This window comes from Kwoniella shandongensis, chromosome 4 (genome assembly GCF_008629635.2).
Source record: "Kwoniella shandongensis chromosome 4, complete sequence".
Classification (NCBI taxonomy): domain Eukaryota; kingdom Fungi; phylum Basidiomycota; class Tremellomycetes; order Tremellales; family Cryptococcaceae; genus Kwoniella; species Kwoniella shandongensis.
This window is the reverse complement of record NC_089290.1, coordinates 1,766,732-1,787,450: the sequence shown is the minus strand read 5'-3', so window position 1 is coordinate 1,787,450 and position 20,719 is coordinate 1,766,732. Positions and strand designations below refer to the sequence as shown.

The 20,719-nt window shown below is 48.6% G+C and overlaps 7 protein-coding genes across 7 annotated transcripts; 3 read left to right on the top strand and 4 right to left on the bottom strand.

Annotated features, from left to right (window-relative positions):
- CI109_102685 (uncharacterized protein) lies at nt 1–1,140 on the top strand (the record flags this gene model as incomplete). Its single annotated transcript, XM_032008234.1, has 4 exons — nt 1–242; nt 341–586; nt 670–744; nt 807–1,140. 4 exons carry the CDS (start codon nt 1–3, stop codon nt 1,138–1,140), a joined length of 897 nt encoding a protein of 298 aa, XP_031857496.1.
- Nucleotides 1,141–1,783: 643 nt separating this feature from the next.
- On the top strand, nt 1,784–3,173 carry CI109_102684 (uncharacterized protein; the record flags this gene model as incomplete). Its single annotated transcript, XM_032008235.1, has 2 exons — nt 1,784–2,663; nt 2,797–3,173. 2 exons carry the CDS (start codon nt 1,784–1,786, stop codon nt 3,171–3,173), a joined length of 1,257 nt encoding a protein of 418 aa, XP_031857497.1.
- A 446-nt stretch (nt 3,174–3,619) lies between these two features.
- Nucleotides 3,620–8,422, top strand: CI109_102683 (uncharacterized protein; the record flags this gene model as incomplete). The annotated part of the gene is made up of 29 exons (XM_032008236.1): nt 3,620–4,620; nt 4,693–4,825; nt 4,894–4,956; nt 5,015–5,032; nt 5,088–5,195; nt 5,263–5,385; nt 5,435–5,465; nt 5,521–5,597; nt 5,659–5,676; nt 5,730–5,755; nt 5,809–5,835; nt 5,883–6,119; nt 6,174–6,198; nt 6,252–6,343; nt 6,394–6,419; nt 6,476–6,602; nt 6,662–6,730; nt 6,786–6,832; nt 6,892–6,947; nt 7,002–7,129; nt 7,191–7,261; nt 7,316–7,480; nt 7,537–7,591; nt 7,645–7,675; nt 7,733–7,960; nt 8,042–8,091; nt 8,154–8,210; nt 8,279–8,298; nt 8,364–8,422. 29 exons carry the CDS (start codon nt 3,620–3,622, stop codon nt 8,420–8,422), a joined length of 3,168 nt encoding a protein of 1,055 aa, XP_031857498.1.
- Nucleotides 8,423–8,535: 113 nt separating this feature from the next.
- Nucleotides 8,536–11,494, bottom strand: CI109_102682 (uncharacterized protein; the record flags this gene model as incomplete). Its single annotated transcript, XM_032008237.1, has 4 exons — nt 8,536–10,003; nt 10,116–10,187; nt 10,330–11,140; nt 11,233–11,494. The coding sequence occupies 4 exons, from the start codon at nt 11,492–11,494 to the stop codon at nt 8,536–8,538; spliced, it is 2,613 nt and encodes an 870-aa protein (XP_031857499.1).
- Nucleotides 11,495–12,247: 753 nt separating this feature from the next.
- CI109_102681 (uncharacterized protein) lies at nt 12,248–13,430 on the bottom strand (the record flags this gene model as incomplete). The annotated part of the gene is made up of 3 exons (XM_032008238.1): nt 12,248–13,012; nt 13,206–13,264; nt 13,373–13,430. 3 exons carry the CDS (start codon nt 13,428–13,430, stop codon nt 12,248–12,250), a joined length of 882 nt encoding a protein of 293 aa, XP_031857500.1.
- Nucleotides 13,431–13,976: 546 nt separating this feature from the next.
- On the bottom strand, nt 13,977–15,670 carry CI109_102680 (uncharacterized protein; the record flags this gene model as incomplete). The annotated part of the gene is made up of 10 exons (XM_032008239.1): nt 13,977–14,089; nt 14,151–14,312; nt 14,376–14,388; nt 14,449–14,551; nt 14,605–14,734; nt 14,795–14,824; nt 14,876–14,890; nt 14,953–15,030; nt 15,136–15,207; nt 15,286–15,670. 10 exons carry the CDS (start codon nt 15,668–15,670, stop codon nt 13,977–13,979), a joined length of 1,101 nt encoding a protein of 366 aa, XP_031857501.1.
- Nucleotides 15,671–16,038: 368 nt separating this feature from the next.
- Nucleotides 16,039–16,993, bottom strand: CI109_102679 (uncharacterized protein; the record flags this gene model as incomplete). Its single annotated transcript, XM_032008240.1, has 8 exons — nt 16,039–16,092; nt 16,153–16,163; nt 16,239–16,344; nt 16,416–16,442; nt 16,508–16,590; nt 16,684–16,769; nt 16,833–16,845; nt 16,951–16,993. 8 exons carry the CDS (start codon nt 16,991–16,993, stop codon nt 16,039–16,041), a joined length of 423 nt encoding a protein of 140 aa, XP_031857502.1.
- Nucleotides 16,994–20,719: the final 3,726 nt, after the last annotated feature.

The following is a 20,719-nucleotide window of genomic DNA, read 5'->3' as shown; positions in this document are numbered from 1 at the left end:
ATGTCACCCATCAAAGTCGGACTGGTCGGATTCAACGGATCGATCGGTTCTGCCATTCTCGCAGCGTTGGTCGCGGTTCACAAGGAAAAAAAGATCAAGCTTGTCCTCTTACATCGTGAGAGTACCGAACTGTCCAAGATTGCAAAGTACGTCGATGCAGATATGGAGAAGAGGGTTTTGGCACTTAGTGAGGAAGGAAGAGAGAAAGATGAGGTTGCTCTGAAGGATCTCCAAGTAGTCATGTGAGTACAGTACTGCATCTGTGTGGATTTCTTGCCATTCATCTCTCATCGCGTGAGCGTCACTGCGCTGACCGTCATCGTGAATGGTTGTACGACAGCTCAACAGTCGGCCATGACGGTATTGCATCTCAGAGATATCTCGTTGAAGCACTCGCAGACTCGCCCAATCTCAAAACGTTTATTCCATCCGATTTCGGAGCCAATTGGACTGATCAAGACTTGACTGCTCCGGCGTTCAAAGGTATCAAGGAGAAACGTGAGATTGACAACAAGGCTAGAGGGTTGGGAGTACCTATCACTTCTATCAGAGTGGTTCTGTTTGCTTCTTACTTTGTGGCTTACAAGTAAGTACGAGTACAATCTCATTATGACCGTCTTTCGGGGACACGGTGCCTAATTCCGGTGGGGTGACTTGACTTATTCACAGGGCTCTGGGTACCGATGTAAAGGGCAATTCGATCCAAAAGTTCAGAAAGTCGCTCTCTTCCCCGATCCGTCTAACGTGAGTATCGTATGGCGGGACAGACGCTAAAGCCGCAAACTCTGACTATCCCTTCATGATAGTACCTTCGACTACCTTGGATATGCCATTGCCACCCTCGTTAGTGACGAATCGACTCTGTCCAGCATTATCAACCAGACTGTTCAGATCTACGATATCGCCATTACAGGACAAGAGATCATCGATGTTCTTGACAGGATTCACGGTACACCACCCCAGATCACAGAGTTTACAGAGGACCAATATCAAGAGGAGATCAATGGTGGTCCGATGGGAGTTTTGGCTGGTCTCAAGGCGAAATGGGGGGATAATGCTTGTGGACCCTTTGTGGAAGATGATTTGATTGGAGGATGGAAACTCAAGTCGTTTGAACAGCTGGCTCGTGAGGTCCTCTGAGGACCATGTATGTACGGTATGAGCATGGCGTAGAATGAATCGAGAAGGGCATTGTTCCATCGTATGCAGTCGAAATGACTCAAGCACTATGACCTTCCAGACATCGCCAATAACTTCCGTTCAAATACGAATTTGACGATCCAATTGGGGTCGCTGACACACTACATAGTGACTGTGAACTCATCCAGGGTGCGTACTGACAAAGGATGACGATTGTGTGGAAAAGGAGGACAAGACGATGAGACGGGTCGATGGTTGCGTACCATTCATTACGTCCCCTTTCACGCTCCACCTGGTCCATGGTGCCGTTTCAGGTCGAGAACAAACAGCTTGGTCGACATGTTTTATACCGCTAGGCGACTTGACTGATCTTGATCTTTCTTCCTCCCAACAACCAATTCATCCATCCGCCATATGACAACTGTTCCCATTCATCACATAGAAACCGATTCTAGCACAACTTACTATTTCATCCCTCATCCGCACTTCATCTTTCATCCGAACTTCGCGTCACCACCTCCCATCACCTGTCAATCACACTGACTCCTGGATTCATCCCATCACCTATCACATCATCGCGAAGCATTCTCACCCTTTTTGAATCTCCCCCATTCCGAACATGTTTAATCCAGGCAGGTTCGGCATGCCACGGAATGGTGCAGTCCCCGGGCCATCCATCCTGAAACATACCGCCAGCACGGGCTTCACAGGATTCAGCAACCACCCACCGCCCTTCTCCCTTTTCGGCAACAACAACTTTCAACAAACTTCCGGCTATGCCACTTCTCAAGGTCCATCGTTCTTCCCATACGGGAGCAACTTTAACCCCAACTCCAACTGGGGTGGGGGAAGGGGACCCTGGTTTGGTGCTCAACCACCATCGAGTTTTCACATACCTGGTACTTTCCCCACCACCGCTACTCCCACCAACAGCTGGAATAGCAATCACGGTGGTCAATCTTCCGGAATACCGGGAATATTCCCGACTTCCACCAGCACTAGCACGTTCACGACATCTGGTCCGACATCGTCGACCGGTGGTCAGACCAACCGTAGTGGCGGGCAAGGACTTTGGTCGTTGCGATTGAGGGACACGACCACTGGTCAGGTCGTCGGGAAGAGTTTCGGTGAGATGGCGAGTGAATATCTTGAGAGCCATTACAAAGACCAAACGGCAAAATGCAGCGAATACAAACGTCGTATCATAGATGCTGAGAAGGCTTATTCAGAGTCGAGCAAAAGGACTTCCAAGGCTTTAGAGAGCGTTATGGAACGGTTTGGTGACGGTCCTCTTGGTTCGAATGCCACAAAAGAGTTGTTATCCTCTGTGCGGAGCTGGTCAAAGGCCGCTATGAAGATGCGTAGTCGAGCTGATCACTTGCACAAAACGCATGAAGAGTATGAGAGTATCTGGGTGAGGAAAGAGGCTTTGAGCATGGCCCAGAAGGCACTGTACAAGGACGAATTGGAACTCGCAACGTTGGAGGAAGTCCATGAGAAATTTGGTCCTACCTACATCACCGGTCAGTATCCGCGTTCAACAATCCTTAACCAACCTGGCCACGTTTGATGATGGCACGTCATACAGTCCTATCGTATCTCTCGTAGTGGCAGTCACATTAGTATTGAGCTAATAGTATCCACTTATTTCCTTAGGTACCGCCGATCGCAGTGATTTCTCCCGCTTTGTCCAAAATCCTGATCAGTTCCAACGAGTCAACAATAACAACGCCTTCTCGTCCACAGCGCCCAGCTCAAGTTTCTACCCTCCAAGTGCCATGTTCAACAACGGTTGGGGTCCCCAATCCAGCCTATTCGATTCTCAGCCTTTCACCGGATCGCTATTCGGATCTCGTCCACCGAACAGCAATACATGGGGTCAGCCGTCGCCCTTCTCCAATTTCGGTAATCAGTCCGGGTTCGGTCCGACCGGATGGGGAGCGAGCAGTGCATGGACAGGTCAACAGCAACCACAACAGCAGTCGAATGCTAGTGGAGTGCCATGGTACGCGCGAGGCACCAGACTCTGGTAGTGGTAGTAGTGGTAGCTAGAGTTTGTATAGTGATAAGCGATCACGTGTCTGTAGCTCTGTCTCCGTTGTATGCTGTTGTTGTAGTGCATAAGTCGTCTGTGGGGCGCCGTTGACGAGCTGCAGAGCATTGAGGGGCTAGAATCGGACTTGGATCATGATGATGCACGGATGGAATGGGGCCACGGATCGACGATCGTGACAAAGATAACAATGCTGTGCAATGATCTACCAATTGCTGTGTAACTTATGTATTGTCACTATCTTTTGATTTTGCCACTACGCCACAAAGATCTCTCTCCAAACGTCATCATCACTCGTCGACGCGCTCGGACAATACAACACAACTTTCCGCTACTTTGTTATTCTTCTTCTTGTCGTCGTTGTATGTAATACATACAAGCACCACGACACTCACACGAACGCACGACCGAGTGACGACGCCCATCATGAATCCAGGCGATATCTACACACCGCCTCACCTGCAACAACAGCAGCAGCAGCCACCACATCGGTCAGACGGGTACGGTTCTCCCACTCGTCAGAATCTCCCACACTCGACGACATTCCCTATCCAATCGTCACATCACTATCCTTCTGCACCAGCACAGCTCTCCAACCCATATGATAACCCTCCTCCTCTCCACACGTCACTTTCACAACCCTTTCCTCAAAATCAAGCTCAAGGTCAAGCTCCATACCAACAACAACAATCACCGTTCAACGATCCGTTCAGCTCCCCACAACGACCACCAACAGCACCGATGCAACAAGGCTGGCAAGAACCACAAGGAAGTCATCACCATGCTTCATATCCGAATATGCCCACCTCTCCTCCAGCTTATGGTGAACCGAGGAACTCGCTCCCGCTTCACCAACAGCAGCACACACCTGTTCCGCTCAGTCCTCCCAATCGAGCACGATTCGATTCAAATGTCTCTTACCACTCCCAAAACAATCTCCCGCCCCCCGGATCAATTGGTGGCTCATATGCATACGGTTTAAGCGACAATGGTCTAGCATCACCACCTCCTTTGTTACCCCACCATTCATCCTCCTCCTCTATCGGAGGAGGGGGTCCACTCGGTCAACCCTCCTACCTACCCCATGGGTATGGTCCTACTCACGGTGGAAACGGCGGTCAAGATGATGACATGAACGATTCTGCACCTTTGCTCAATCACGCAGCACCCGATCCGAGATTCGGGATCTTACAATCGTCAAGTGCAATGTCGATGACACCGAGATATCAGTTGAGCGATAACGGAGGAGCAGGGGCTGCGGGAGATGTGGGGATGCTTCCTGGCAGATGGGATCATGGAGATGCAGAAAGACAAGGAAATGGATATGGAAACGGAGGACCGTTGCATGACGAGGATGAGGCGAACGTACATTACGGACCGCTGCCTACCAGGGTGGTGAGAAGAAATAGGACCCAAAAACGAGTTCAGTGAGTTTATCTTCTGTCGATGAGGGACTATACCACTAGGCGGTGAATTGCAGCTAAGGATTTCCACTTTAGACTGTACCGAGGTCACTTGGTGCTAGATATCGATGTTCCGACCATGTTGTTGGACCAATGTCCAATTAAAGAAGGAAACGAGTTTACCAAGATGAGATATACGGCTGTCACATGTGATCCAAACGATTTTGTCGTGAGTCGCACCTAACCCTACAAAGCAGGGGAATCACAAAACAAGCTGACATGGTTTCACATTCATAGGACGACAAATATACCCTACGACAGAGACTGTATGACCCTCCTAGACAGACTGAGCTCTTCATCGTACGTTCGCGATGTATATCATTCGTGCTGCCGAGGCTGATTCTTCGAACCTGATTAGGTGATCACGATGTATAACGTATGTTGCTTGCCGCCCCTCACACAGTCAGATACTAACACTCTGCTGTCTGCAGGAGGACGACATCTTATTCTGCAGAACGATGCGGGGAGTTATGCAAAACATTGCTCATCTCTGTACGCGATCGAAGTCCAAAACATGGGGAGAAGGGGGTTGGAAGAAGGTGGGTGACAAGCTAGCACTTCTGGTTCAGTGCTTGATTCCAGCTGATAACCGCGTTATTGTTGTAGGTTGTCGTGTGCGTGGTAGCAGACGGTCGACTAAAGATCAATCCGAGAACCAGATCGGTCTTGGCTGCGTTGGGAGTCTATCAAGACGGCGTCGGAAAGAACGTCGTGAACGGGAAGCCTGTGGTACGTAGATACGCCTGAAAATGACCATCAAGCTCACGGCACAGTACAGACGGCGCACTTGTATGAGTACTCTACTCAATGTAAGTCGACGTATCTCGTGAATGGACCGCTTGAGCTGGACTGACCATACAACAGTGTCTATAACCTCAAATGGAAAGATTGGTCCGGGAGGATCGCATTCTGTTCCCATACAGATGATCTTCTGTATGAAAGTGAGTACCCGTGTCGTCTGCCTACGGCTCATGACTAATACCACGGGTTCTTTGCCTACAGGAAAGAAATCAAAAGAAGGTGAGTATGCCAGCTGGTAGGGTCGATATTGTGTTTAACCTGGGGCTTTGCAGATCAATAGTCATCGTTGGTTCTTCAAGTGAGCTTTTGTGTTCATCTCGTCCTGCGAACAAAGCTCATCACACATTACAGTGCGTTCGGTGCTTGTCTGAAACCAAAGTAAGCCTAATGAGTAACCAAACTTGTACATATCTGACATTGAGCAGCGTCTGTGTCCTCCTTGATGTTGGTACACAGCCGGGCCCAGACTCGGTCTACCACCTCTGGAAAGCGTTCGACATCAACTCTTCCGTCGGCGGTGCATGTGGAGAGATCGTCGCTCTCAAGGGCATGTTCTGGAAGAATCTGTTGAATCCTCTAGTGGCTGCGCAGAATTTCGAATACAAGATGTCAAATATCCTGGATAAGCCTTTGGAGTCGGTCTTTGGATACATCACGGTACTGTGAGTTGCAAGCTCAAGAATCACGAAGTCGATTGTAACTGACTGTCCTCGTAGACCTGGTGCTTTCTCAGCATACCGAGTAGGTCTCCCTTGTTCAAAGTTTGACGATCAGCTAACTCGTGCTGTGTACAGTATATTGCTCTACTTAACGATGAGAAAGGCAACGGCCCGCTGAAGCAATACTTCATCGGTGAAACAATGCATGGTTCAGGGGCGGGTATCTTGTGAGTGGACTGCCGGATATCCAGGTGCAAGATAGCTGATAGATCGATAGCGCGGCGAATATGTATCTCGCTGAAGGTGAGCTTACGAGGGGCTGCAAATCGTCCGGTTAGTTCAGCTGACAATCGTCATAGATCGTATCCTATGCTGGGAGCTGGTCAGCAAGCGGGAATGCAAGTGGAAACTTCACTACGTCAAGTCGGCATACGCTATCACCGATGTACCGGATGCGGTTCCAGAGCTTGTGTCCCAACGGCGAAGGTATGGTCTGTCAGAGTGTATAGGGTGTATGGAAATCCAAGCTGACGTCCCGATTTTAGATGGCTCAATGGGTCTTTCTTCGCTGCTATCCACTCGATTGTCCACTTCGGATATCTATATCGATCATCGTGCGTGTTCTCCATCGGTAATCATCTCGCTTTCAAGCTAACAGCTTGTATCCAGTCATACGTTTACACGAAAACTTTTCCTCCATGTCGAACTTGTCTATCGTGAGTAATCTGTGAATCGCGCTGTCGCGTTGCTTTGCTGAGTTCGACCTCTCAATCAGAAACCGTCAGCATGATCTTTGCCTGGTTCGCCCTGGGCAACTTCTACATTGCCTTCGTGAGTCGCATTCTACTCATGTGTGGGGTTCATGTCAGCTGATCGTGCTTTCAGTTTGTTCTCACGCAATCGCTCAACGATTTGGGAAAGGCATGGAAATACGTCAATATCCCGCTACACTACCTGTATATCGCTCTGCTGCTTTGGTGCTTCCTTCTATCTCTGGGAAATCGACCAGCTGGGTGAGTGCTTCTATGCAAGCATGAGACATCGTCCTTTTATCATGCTGACAACTAATTCTAGCTCTAAGATTGGTTATACAAGTAGCATGGTTGGCTTTGCTCTGATAACCGTCTACATGCTCTTTGCTGCTAGTAAGTCTATTAACTGTTGTAAAACAAAACCGTGACTGATGGGAATTGCAATAGTCTATCTCGCTGTCAGAGGTATTGAAACCATTGAAAATTCGGGCAAAATCACTGCTGGTTCGATATTTGGGGATAAAATCTTCAGAAATATCGTGGTTTCGCTCGTTGCGACGTATGGGCTGTACATTGTCTCTTCATTGTTCGCTCTCGATCCTTGGCACATGTGTGAGTGGACAACACCTATGATACGAATCGGATGGTCAGCTGACATCGCAAACCAGTGACCTCATTCCTGCAATATCTGTTGCTGGCGCCCTCGTACATCAACGTACTCAAGTGAGTCCATACATATGCCAAATTGGATCGAACCGATACTGACCTTGTGTCAGCGTTTATGCCTTCTGTAACGTTCATGACGTCGTACGTACTCCCAGCTTGGCCTATGCTGTTGACTCCGTCGCTAATAACCTGGCATAGTCTTGGGGAACAAAGGGATCCGACAAAGTACATGATGATCTCGGTGTCGTCAAATCCTCTGCCGACAACAAGAACGAAGTGGATGTGGATGTGCCCATAGAACAACAAGATATAAACGCAATGTACGCTGCTGAGCTGAGGACGTTGGCGACCAAGGCTCCAAAAGAGGTGGTGCACGTGTCCGATGATCAGAAACAGGAGGATTATTACAAGAACTTTAGGACGAATGTGAGTTGTGGTCTACATTGCAGACGATACGAAGGTCATAATCACCATTTGACATCTTCGCTGATCTGTGCTATCTTCCAGACCCTCCTGGCTTGGACAATGTCAAATGGAGCTTTGGCATCTGCCATCTTGTGAGCTGCACTGTATAGCCTAAGTGTGAAGCGGAAGCTGACACATGTGCCACGTTGACCAGACAAACCAGTGGAGGCAGTGATTCTCTAGCCACTACATATATGGGAATCTTGTTGTAGTGAGTCAATGCACGAGTGAAAGGGAGAGAGACTGTGCTGACCAGTCGGACCTCTTTGGCTTAATCAGTACCGTAGCGGGTCTTGCCTGTGAGTTTTATTCTCGATACTTGCGTTTCAAATCAGAGTGAGATGCTGATCGCGGCATTTCGCAGTCTTCCGTTTCATTGGCTCGACAGCTTATCTGGTTGTTCGACTGTTCGCTGGAGAGTAGTGGCTTACAAATACAGTAACATGCATCATCGTACTTGAGGGATATCATACACTCAACCTTCCAACCAGTCATCTTCCCCGACGTCCGCACTGAGACCTATCTGGTAGTGGACCCTATACCAAAGTCATCCTTTCCGTCATCGCTGTGAGCCGTGTATCGCGATCAAGATCGCGGTCGTCACTTCGAACAGTGGCCATCTCACGCTCAGCGTCGTCACCGTTTCTGAAATGAGTAAAACCAAGTCGACTTGAGTAGGAGGACGTTTCTGAAGTACGAGCAAAGTCCTCCAGTTCGAATATTGGCGCCAAGGACGGACTAGATTGAAAGTAGCGGACGTCGTTGTTGAGACCACAGCCGTGCCAATTTGTGACGGATTGGGATTGTGATGACGACGCTGACGGGAGCAGGGTATCGTCATCCATATTGAGGGAACCGTATCGGACCGGAATCTGCGTGTCGGAATGGGATTGATATCCCCGTCGAGGTCGAGGTCGAGATCGTGTTGGAGGTTGGATGTAAGGTTCAGAGTCGAGTCCGGTCGACTTTGTAGAGGTAACAGTATCGCTAGCTGTGGTACAAGAAGATGCTGAGGTGGTGGAGATATCAAATACATCTTGAGCGGGATGCACGAAAGCAGGATATTTTGTATATGGGGAAAGTGTGACTTCCTTTTGCCCTAGCACCTCCGATCTTGATCCTGGCTCGACTTCGTGCACTGCATCAGAGGTTTGGATATGATCTTTCGGAAGCACATCGATTCGTTCCGAGACATGGGCATAGTTGATCGATGAGTCTGTCGGAGGGTGTCTGGCTAGAGCGCGAGATGAAGGTGAAGATCGTTCACGCACTTGTCCGATCTGAGGGTCTGAGTCTCCCGTCTGAGCTATGGAATTGGCTTGATGTACACCTGCTCCTGCTCCTGCCTCTGCCTCGGGTGAAACGGGGGAGGACGATGATGTCCGCTGGATGCTTGGGCCATTAGTGTGAGTGGGTCTGTCTGCCGATTTGGACTTCACTCTGGCGGTCTTCAAAGACCTTTCTTCCGTCTTCAGCCTGCCATTCTCAGCATGCGCTTCGTCTTTGTCTTTGGGCATGACCTTACTCTCCCTCTCTTTCACTTTGGCAACGCCGTCAAGTGCAACCTTTGTTGCTCGATGCTCCGATCTCGACGTTCGTTCACTTCTAGAGGGCGAAGCGGTGGTTTCACTCGGCTTCGGCACCAACTCTGAACTCTCCCTTTTCCTTGTGACTTTTGATTCCACTTGTTTATACTCGGTCTTGTTTCCCTTGTCTTTGTCTTTGTCATTGCCGAGGACTTTGTTCTCTTTCTCTTTCGCCTTATGATCGACCTTGCCCTTGCCCTTCTCCTCTTTCTTGTCCCCCATAGCCGCTTCTTTATTCTTGTCCTGATCCTTAGCTTTAGCTTTCGCCTTTTCCTTCTCTATCTTCTTCTTCCTCTTCTCATCCTTCACCCGCTTTTGCACTTCCGTCCGACCGCGTACACGTTTTATCTCGTCCGTAGGGGAAAGGTAGTCGTATATCGAATCGGAAGATCTACGAATCGCCCTGAAGAACGCGGTACTACGGTACTCAAGCAACGGTGTGAGTGAAGGCTCCATGTATACATACCTGGCGCGAGGAAGCGGAGGTCGCGAGAAAGGTAGGGGTCAGGTTTCGGCGTAGCAAGACTCACTATCTCTCGACTTGGGCAAGATCGATGTCATCTTTCCACTTCTGTCCCTTCTTCCACTGTTCGAATGGTAATCTGTGGACGATCATCGACGTCAGCAAACACCTAGATCTCTCTCGTCATGTGGATATTCGTGAATGTATGGACAGGCCGAGTTTCATACGTCGCAACGTGCTATGACACTGTCTAATCCGATGACAATAGGCAGTCGACTCACGTATTTTTCACCTGCCACTCCATCACCTCCTTGACTCGCTTGTGCATCAGAAGTCTGAACCTCCGTTCGTGCTCAAGGTCCAAAACCCACTTGTGTTCGAGCAATCGCGCATGTGCGGCTTTATTTTCTTCCTTGGACACTTTGGGTTTCGATGTGGATGAAGGTGTAGGTTTGGTCTTTGCTTTCGTTGTTGGCTTTTTCGGTGGCTGAGGCGTTGGCTTTGGGTGAACAGCGGGAAATTCGGGATTGGGATTGGTCTTGTTATGGACATCAGAGTTGGTGGTACGAGGACTGGGAGACAGGGGTGGGGCGGTCCTCCGAGATGATCGAACTCCAGGGGAGATAGGCGTAAGAGGTGGGGGTGATACATCGCCCGGCGCCTTTTGCTGGAAATCGAGATCAAGCTTGGCGGTCGTTGCGCTCGGGGTGATAGATTGTCTATCTGTGGCAGAAAACGAGGGAGAGGGCGGCGGAGAGGCAGATGGCTCAAATGGGGTCAAAGGCGGAGAAGGCAGATAATTCGTATACTCGGATCCAAGATCGTCAGGTATCGTCAGTTGTAATTGCGGAGATTCGGAATCGTTCCCCGTTTTCTTCAGTCGGAAGATGATTGGGAACCAGTTGGGCTCCTTGGATGCCCCAGAGGTGATAGCTTTCCCATCCTTACTTCCACTTTCCGGTTCGAGTTTCGGCGCCACTTTGGGAACGGGCGCACGGCGGAATGAGCCTGATACGGTTGATTGAGGAGCTTTCTGTCTCTTGGGAACATGCGTGGCGGGTATCGCGAACGCTTGAAATCTAGCCAGATGGACTATGATGAAAATAACACTATTAGCGCGAACTGGATCCCAACAGGTGCGATACGGCCGTCGTGCTTCTTAAAGCTAGAAACTCGCCACTTACACCTTTTCTTCGGATCAAGTACCACCACCCTCAAAGCCGGTACTGCCTCTTTCCAGAGTTTGAACCTACGTCCTCTTGCTCGTGGCCGCTCATCGATCTCAGCAGCTGGCGGAGGGAGACGGGACCATACTAATGAGGGACGAGTGGGTTTGCGGACAGTACGAGGGGGCTTGAAGTCCGGCGAGAAGATCTTGATTGAGAGGTCAGTAATTTCGGTAGGGGAGTAAGGGGTTCGACTGGATCTACGAGCTTGAGGTGGCATGATGGTGATGTGGTGCTACTGGCAGGTCAGTGTGGCGGAATCGAAATGGTGGTTAAGTGTTGGCAAGACGGGGTGGTGGAATGAGAGAAAGAGTTGTGCACGTGTGGGGTGTCAGTGGGATTGGGCCAGAGTTGTGGTGAACATCACATGTATGGATAGGGAGTTAAGTGGTCGGAGTCATGGGGAGTAGCTGGGAAAGGGTTTGTGAGTAGTGGCTGGAAATGGAGATGAAGCAATGTATTTTGTCCCATCCCTATATTTCCAGCACTCTGTCATTTCGAGACGCTACACTAGTCCGCTGCAGGAGGTACAGAATGGGAGACCATTGCAATGACGACGAGGAGAATCAAAGGAGATTTTGCCACACCGGCAGGAACTTGCGGGGTCAGTCGGTTACAGTATGTCAATCATGAATGGTTGTTCGAAACGCGCTCGAGCAGGTATCCTTTGATACGTCGGATATACCACAATTTCAGTTCGCAACCAGACAGCACACAAACGGTCAGTGAGATTGTGGCAATAACAGTCACCGCGATTTTGCGCAGGGTCAATGATCGTCCCAGGTCGGTCGAGTATCAGTCAGAGCCACAGCTGTTAGTGTCTACCCGGTGTGAAGAAAATGCGTTGAGCGTATTCGAAGATCACATACAAACATCCAAACTCATTATCAGCTTTAATCCCATATTCCGTCCTTCGAGTCTTAGTAATTAACACCCTGATCCCACTGCTCGCCATATCAATCGAGACATCGCCTTATGCCTTGGTCTTCTTGGTCTTCTTCCCATCCTCCTTGTCCTCCGCTGCTGCTCCGCCTCCATCAGACTTTCTCTTCCCTTTCGTCGAAGCTGGTTTCTCAGCAGCAGCAGCGGGAGTATCCTTCTTAGTCGATGCTGGCTTGCCTTTGGACTTGGGCTTGTCGTCCTCCTTCTTCTCCGCTGCGGTCTTGCCTTTTGATTTAGGCTTATCATCCTCTTTCTTCTCGGCAGCTGTGGCCGCCTTGCCCTTCGACTTGGGTTTCTCCGCATCGCCATCCTCCTTCTTCTTCTCAGCGGCTGTCGCGGTCTTGCCTTTAGATTTCGGTTTGTCCGCATCGCTCTCCTTCTTCTCCTTATCAGCAGCAGCTTTTGATTTCGGTTTCTCCTCATCTGTCTTCTTGGTCGCGGCGGCACCCTTCTTAGAAGCAGGTTTGTCAGACGCAGCGGCACCCTTCGATTTGGGCTTGTCGGCCTCGGTATCCTTCTTGGTCGCAGCATTTCCTTTAGATTTAGGCTTCTCGGCAGCAGCTGTCTTGCCCTTGGATTTAGGCTTCTCCTCTACCGCTTCCTCTTCGTCGTCGTCCTCCTCATCCTCGTCGTCATCGTTCTCCGCAGCGTCGGCCTTGGTCTTAGACTTTGATTCGGCAGCTTTCTTGCTGTTTGATTTGGCTTTGGGTGCGCCTTTCTCGGGCTCGTTCTTGGATCCAGCTTCGTTGGTGTATTCACCACCTTCTGCTTCATACTCTTTCGCAAGCTTGCCTGCCTGAAAGAGGTAGAGACCGGTCGATGATGGTGGCAGTAAGGGACGGGTGGTACGATGAAGGAAGGGAATATGGACGAGTTGAAGTGAAAGGCAAGACCAGGACACACGAATCAGCATCGATGCAAACAAGGCATAAGTAGACAGGGGAATCTGGGCTTCACGGGTGGGATGCAGTGAAATCGCCCACACTCACCTTCCAGGCTGACCATTGCCCTTTACCCGAACCATCCTTGTTGGTCTCGTTCTTCACCTCTGTGGCGGAGAATCGTAATCAGCTCAGCTCTTCACGAGGAACTCGACACAGGCATAACTGGGCGTACATCACACCTGCCAAGACGAGGTCCAATAACGAGTACTCACTCTCTTTCACTTCTTCACGAAGTTTAGGATCTGTTGGCTTTCCTTTAGACGATACCATTGTATATTATGCTTTGATTTGATAGTGTGCTGTAAAATGAGAATGAAAGGGGAAGAAAACGGTTCAATGCATTTGTTTACATCTGTTGATATACGATATACATGAGCACTGCCGTGATGTGTCAACAGAGATCGATGCGATGCGATCTGGTACCGTGATCGACAGAACGAGTGATTGACCCGGCTGACGATGAAACCGGGAATAATTAGGATCAGAGTAAACACAAATGATGTCATTGGGGAAGTCACCAACTGTTAATGTTTACCATGTGCAATTAACGCGTCAATCTGGTGTGCGAGACATCCCAAAGCAGCGTACTGAGCATGATCAGGAGTGGTACATGACATCCACTGCAAGTTGAGCTGACACTACGTCACACGATCTAGTATAGGGGGGACCGTGGAGTTCTGGGAGGAGTTGTAACATATGGTAGTACAGATACAGGCATCGTTTAGGTAGTATACAACATCAGATATGGTATTACAAATCTAGTACGATACTAGGCGATGGGAAGGGACTTCGCAATGTCCCCGAATGCAGACACACCTATTCAGTCTCCTGATCCCGTCCAAACCACTTGGAAAACCTCTCCTTCTCATCGTTCCACAAAACCAGCCCGCCCCGTCTCCCCTCACAGACTTCCTTCAAAGTCCTGCCACCTGTTCACGAGTTCCGTCAGCGTGTATCCTATCCTTAGTGTGCGACTATGAGTTGACTCACTCTTCACACTTCGACCGTAAAAGTCCCCTTCTTCACCTCCTTTGTCCCATGGTCTATTGTCGACTCCTCGGGGCATACTGATGAACCACGTTTTCTTCATACGTCCGGTGGAATCGAAGGTGGATGCTTTGCTCTGCGCAGCCGCGAGGATGAGTATGTAGTCTGAGACGAGAGCATCAGTCCAATCCGATAGCGTCTAGTGCTCTATTCAGCCAAGAAACTCACGATGATCGGTCATCTGATAAGAATCACATGTTAGCGGTGAGAATGATTCATAGGAACGAATCGTGGGATTCACCTTCTCACCGCCTTTCAGGATGAAATGGATACTTCTCGACTTTCCATATCCCACATTACGATACAGCGCCTGACGGAACTTGTCTTCTTGATGCCGGCCGTCTCTACGTTCGTTTTCAGCTTGAGTTCAGCCACTGTGGAGAGCCTGACAGCTCACGGGTCATCTGGGCTTTCTTCTTCGACAGGTCGTCCCCGCTTCTTCCGTCGGTACGTCGCTTCGTCATCCGTATCAGAGTCGTGTTCGGCCGTAGGATGAGTGATGATGTATTCCCCAACGTCCCATAGTACTGCATTGTGTCTCTACTGTGAGCCAGCATCCGACAGGGCGATCGGAATATATAGCTCACGTGTTCCACCTCTACGACCTAATGAGAACGCTAAGTCCAAAAGTCAGCTTTGCTTCGGTCAGTGTATGGCTTAGAGCTCACTCCGTCCATCCGAACCTATCATACCGACACGAATGTCGTATCAGCCATCTTCCGGCAGCCTAATTAGATTCACACACCTTCATACGTCGTGTAGCTGATAGGATGCAGACTGGTCTCTACAGCCATCCGATTCGCTTCGCCACTCCGTGATAACCCTGGATCGAAATTCAAATTCATGTGGTCAGCTATCAAATCATCTAGGAGTTTGATCCGCCTATGTCTTGCTGGAGCGTGACATATAGGGATAACGGATTACACACCTAGTAGCCCCTTTGGCACTGCCCAAGAAACGGTAGCTGAATCCAACTGCATCCTCAGATCGTAGTGCATCGCTACGAGATTCCCAATATCAACTCAAGTCAGCTTACACCTAGCCTGCGAGGTGAGGAAGAGTATTGAAGCTGACGAACCTGTTGCAGAGTGCCGTTGAATACACCAAAAGTTCCTCTTCTTCAACGCAGGCCATCGCGTTACTTCTTCCTTTGAAAAGCCCCATGGCCCTAATGACTCTCCACTCTCCGCTGAATCGTCTGAGGTGTCAAAGAATCTGGTGTAGGCAGGTTTGATATCTTCTTCCTCTGATTCTACGACTGGCGAGCCAGACTGAAGCGCCTCGGATGGAGGTGTAGCACGTTCGGTTGGCGCTGGGTTTCTTATAATACCGGTAGGGGAAGAGCCTCGGTTCGGCTTCCGTCGTTTAGGCGAGTGTGGAGATCCTGTCCTTGATGAGCTAGGGGAAGTGGGGGTGGAGTCATTGTCATCTTTCCGTTTCGCGAGCTGGTGCAATGTCCACATATCGATACGAGGAAGTCCAAAACATAGGTGAGATATTCGTTTGGATGGTGGAAGAAGAGAGAAAAGTGAGATGTAATGTTGACGATGGTGACTGTACGTCACTGGTCAACCTCCACCTTAGCTAGCCGCTTTGGGAGCGGTTAGACCTGAATCTGCCCAATCATCTGGTATATTTGATGAGCGGCTGATGGAGCTATATGAACGCGAGGGCGATACAACGGGCGACTTCGTTCTCACTGTCATCGTGCATCGTCAAGTACTCAACCTCTCAACTCCCAAAACATGGCTATGCTACTACAACGTCCTCACAATTGGGATCCCCTATACCTGTGTCTGATTACCCCTTCTCTGCGACTTGTGTTGCTTCATCAAAGTTTGCTCTTCATCTCTTCGAAGATCTTGCTGATATCGTCTTTCGAGAGCTATAACAATATTCACAGTCAGGAGCTATCCTAATGTAGCACTGTGCTTTGTTTACTCACATTTCTCTGAGCTGTTTCCACAAGCGCAAAAAGAACAGAGGATCAGTCATGTATTGCTCCTTACACCTATAATTTGAGCGACTCACTAGGCCAACCGATGATAAGACCCTCCTTATCGCCTGCTTCAGCAGGTTTGGGGATAATATGGAAGTGGACATGATCGACTTCTTGATGAGCTGCTCGACCGTTGTTCTGCGAGGTACTAATATCAGTACCAGTGACTTCATGGGACTGAAGACTTCAGTCCAGAAGCGCAGACTCACTTGGAGGATGTTGTAGTTCTCAGCACCCTGCGAGCATTGTATCAAGTCAGCTTGTCTTTCAGCAATCAAGGCAACAGTCGATTGATACGTACAGTCGCTATGGCCAATTTCTTGACAGCAGGGAGGATATCACCCATCTGATCGTCCGGCAAGTCGGTAAGCTTGGCAGCGTGGTCTGCAAAGACGCCCAGTGTTTCAATCAGCCCCTCACGTCGTTCGTGTTCCGAGATCGCTTGATACTGCTGGTACTGTGTCCGTGCTCACTCACGCTTGGGAATGACGAGACAATGTCCTTTGGCAATAGGTCCAATGTCCATGAAAGCGAAGATAGTCTCAGTCTCCAAGAGCTTCATCCTGTAAGATATCGTGTCAGATATGCCTGTCGTATCTACCAGTTATGAAATCCCTTGTACGTACGAAGGGATCTCGCCTAGCGGAATAATCGTTACAGCGGTTAGCGGTGTATTTCGTCAAAGTCGCACTGCGGGTGAGAATCGGAGCAAGTCCGTGAAGGGATGGAGAAAGCTCAACTCACCCTTGACGATCTTGCAGAAGATACACGATGCGAGGGAAGCCATCTTGCTGAGTTGAGCTGGGATGATAGCTGATAGTAATTGTGCTGTGCTTCGACGAGAAGTACAGATATCGGTGGTTGTTATTGTCAGTTGAGAGCTGTTCGAGATTGTCTTGCTGTTCCGAGTCACCGGTAATTATTTGACCCTTTAATTGAACAACCATATTAATAGAATTATGCATTCAATTGTGCTGTATCATACATGTATCATATCACCAATCTACCTGTTAGACAGAGGAATCCTTTGCTACACTGATTAATGAGCGTTGATAAACACTAATTTGAATGCATGCTCTTGATTTCATCACCAACTCAATCATTCCCATATAGTCTAATGCTGCTGGTTCTACCAAGTCCAGGCAGGCTTTCCTGGAAGTTCATTTTGTACCAAGTTGACTCATGTACTCTGTCCATTTAACTGTTATTATGTTAATCACCCATTCTCAGTGCTACCATCTCTGTTGCGATGCATGTATATCAGCACGTTGTGCACAATTCAGCTTTATCAAAACTATATAGAATGGGATGTGATGTATATGTGATGATGATTACTGCCATGAACATCACATGACTTGCCTGATTGTGATGCACTCATGACTTCCATTGTTCTAGTCAAATTCTTTAAAATGATCTTCAACAAACGCATGGTCACCATAGGTCTGTCTGGAAGGATCTGAAGAATAACGGATAATGATAGCAGTGGATGCTAGATACTTGCTAATGATCAACAGCAATTACAGGTTGTAGAGATCTAAAAGAAGTGACCTGATCATAACAGATAGGGTACTTGGCCACTAGCTAGGTAATGTGTCACTACCGCATTCTCACACAACCACTGTCTTCACTGCTCGTCTACCTGCTGCACCTATTCAATTCAGCAGTGTCCCTCATCCTTAGCGGTGTGTTGATAGCCTGTGAGACAGACAACACCTCCTTTGACGGTCAGCATTAACCTGTAGCTCATAAAAGTTTGAGCAGTTGCAAGAATGCTGTCTTTTTATAAACGTGAATGAGGTGCTCACTTAGTCTAGTGGAAATGTCACCTTGCAGCAACATTTCAAACTGAGTCAACCAAGGCCTTAAACACGATGAATCTGACCTATCCCAAAGACACAATCATTTGCCACACCCTTCCTACTCGTCACAGGCGCTTTTGAGACCATTCCAAGCCTTGTGAAGCCCAGGAAACAGAAAGACAGTCTGTCAGAAGATAGATTAGAAGCACAACATTCACTGTCAGATTGCGGACGAACAATGGTCAAGAAGGGTCCTCTACAAACCGGTCGAGCTAATGATTGGGAAGTGGTAATGCTGGAGGAGACTTGTCAGCTGACTGATGCTGAAAAATACCCCATGATTTCGAGCAATCTGTGTGAAGACCATGACACCCCTGCAGATTGTAACCGCTTGAGACACTGGGACCACTGTGAAAGGAGTGTTCAGGATGACATGCATTCCAGTCTTTGCACCAACCTACAGTCTGGTTTACTCAGTCACTCTGATCCAGAGGTCACCAATTTTTTGGTTGGTGCTGTACTTGAGGATATCAAATCAGATGGAACAAACACCCAACTTGCTGCTTTGTTCTGTGGATGGTATGAAGGGGATCGTGGAATGGATGTGATCAACATTTTTGGACACAAACACATCATGAGGGTCACAGACAGTGGCACCTTAGGCAGTATGGTGGATGGTGGTCCACTAGATGATAAAAAAAAAGAGGTTGAAGAGTTGGAAGGGTTGCAGAGCATCAAGTCATAAATGCAGACAGAGAAAGGCAAGCAACACATAGCAGATGACTGGCATGCTCCCATTGAAGATGCCATGCAGCAGTGGCCTGCAAAGAAGTGAAGGTTTCAGTCCTCCTACAGCAATTGTTTGAGTCGTTGAAAGTGATGGTAAAATGAATTCTAGCACAAAAGGTTGGGAGTGGGTGATAGTGGTTTCATCTATTTGGGTGTGTTTGAATTTTACAGGTCGCAGATGTATATGGTAGTAACTGTCATGAAATCCTCATACAAGCGCAGCATTTCATTCAGTCCACCCCCCCTCTCATACAATCAGTACACAACTCATTCTATTTGAATTAGGACTTATATTTATTCGTATCTCATATCGCCCATTAAACAGGTCTGTTATCAGGACTTGCCTCTATAACTAGGCAGTGTGTCATCACAGCAAGGTGCTGTAGCCATCCCTTTGTTGTGTAATGTCCCGCCGGGCCTTCTCAATGAGTGGCACCCTTCTACAGTGATGGACAACACCCTATGAGACAGGTAACACTTCTTCCTTTGATGAGTAGCACAAACCTGTAAGGTGGCCAGGCTGTTGCAACCTATAGTGAGCTGCCATCTTTGTTTTTTTATCATTGTTTTTGTCTGCTCAGTTGACCCAATGATGCACAATGACATCACAAGGGTCTCACGGTAAGGGATACAGTTTCCTTTGCCGAATGTTCCCCTTGTTCATGAAAGGTTTAGCAGTGCAAGATTGCTTTCTTTTCATCGACATGTACATAGTGCTGTTCGGTGTATTGCTCAGGCTTTCTGCCTCAATGGGCAAAATGGCCATCACCATGACCTAGGACAGGACGATTCTAACCAAACCCCACCTATCCTACAAATCAGCCATTTTCTGACCCTTGTCACCCCCTGGACCTCACACACATACATATAAAGACACTTGCTCTTACACATATATCACCCTTACAATCAGACACAAACAATATAACCTTCAGAAGCTGCACACTACACACACAAACTGCGCCCATAGCCTAATCATATCGAAACATACCACCTTCTCTGACTTGACGAGAGTTCATTTTTCTGGCTGTCTATTCCTCTAACAAGCACAATCATGACTTTAGAACACAGCCACAGTGCCAACTTCCAGTCACCTTCCATGGAATCAACTGGCGGTGATCATGTGTCAACTGTAAAGAGGACATTTTCCACTGAAGCCTTGCAAGAGGCTTTTGCACGCTTTCCAATCCTTGTCAAGCCCAGGAGAAAGAATGAAGGTTTCTCAGGAGACATATCAGAAGCTCAATCTTCACTGTCAGAGTGTGCAAATATGAGGGATGAGAAACATGCTCAACAAACCGAAAGACCCAATGACAGTGAAGTGGTAAAGCTGGAAGAGACTTGTCAACTGACCAAAGGCGAGAGATTTCCCTTGATCTGGAGCTTTCTAAAAGATCACTATGACCGCTGTGACCAGTGTGCCCGCCGTGAGGACCATGATCACTGTGAGAGGGTTCTACAGCAAATGCAGTCCAGTCTTTCCTCAAATCTGCAGTCTGGTTCACTGAATCACTCCGGTCCAGAGATCAATGACTTTCTAGTTGGTGCTGTAGTTGAGGATATTGAATCAGATGGAACAGAGACTCAATTGTCTGCTTCCCTTTGTGGGTGGTATGGAGGAGACCCTGGAATGGATGCAATAAACTTTTTTGGACACCGATACATGATCAAGCTTACAAATGGAGGAGCATCTGGCATTAGCAAGAGCAACGGGCAGCTTGACAAAAGGTCCATCAAAGAGATTGAAGAGCTGTTGGAAAGCAGAGCATAGCAGATGATGGGGATCTTACCTCCATCAATGCGGAGCCTGCAAAGAACTGAAGGTCCAAGTCCTTTCTGCAGTGTTTGGTTTGGGGCAATCGGAGAGAAGGTGGCTGAATCACTCTTGATTCTGGCACAAGAATTTTGGGAATGGGTCATGTAGGTTT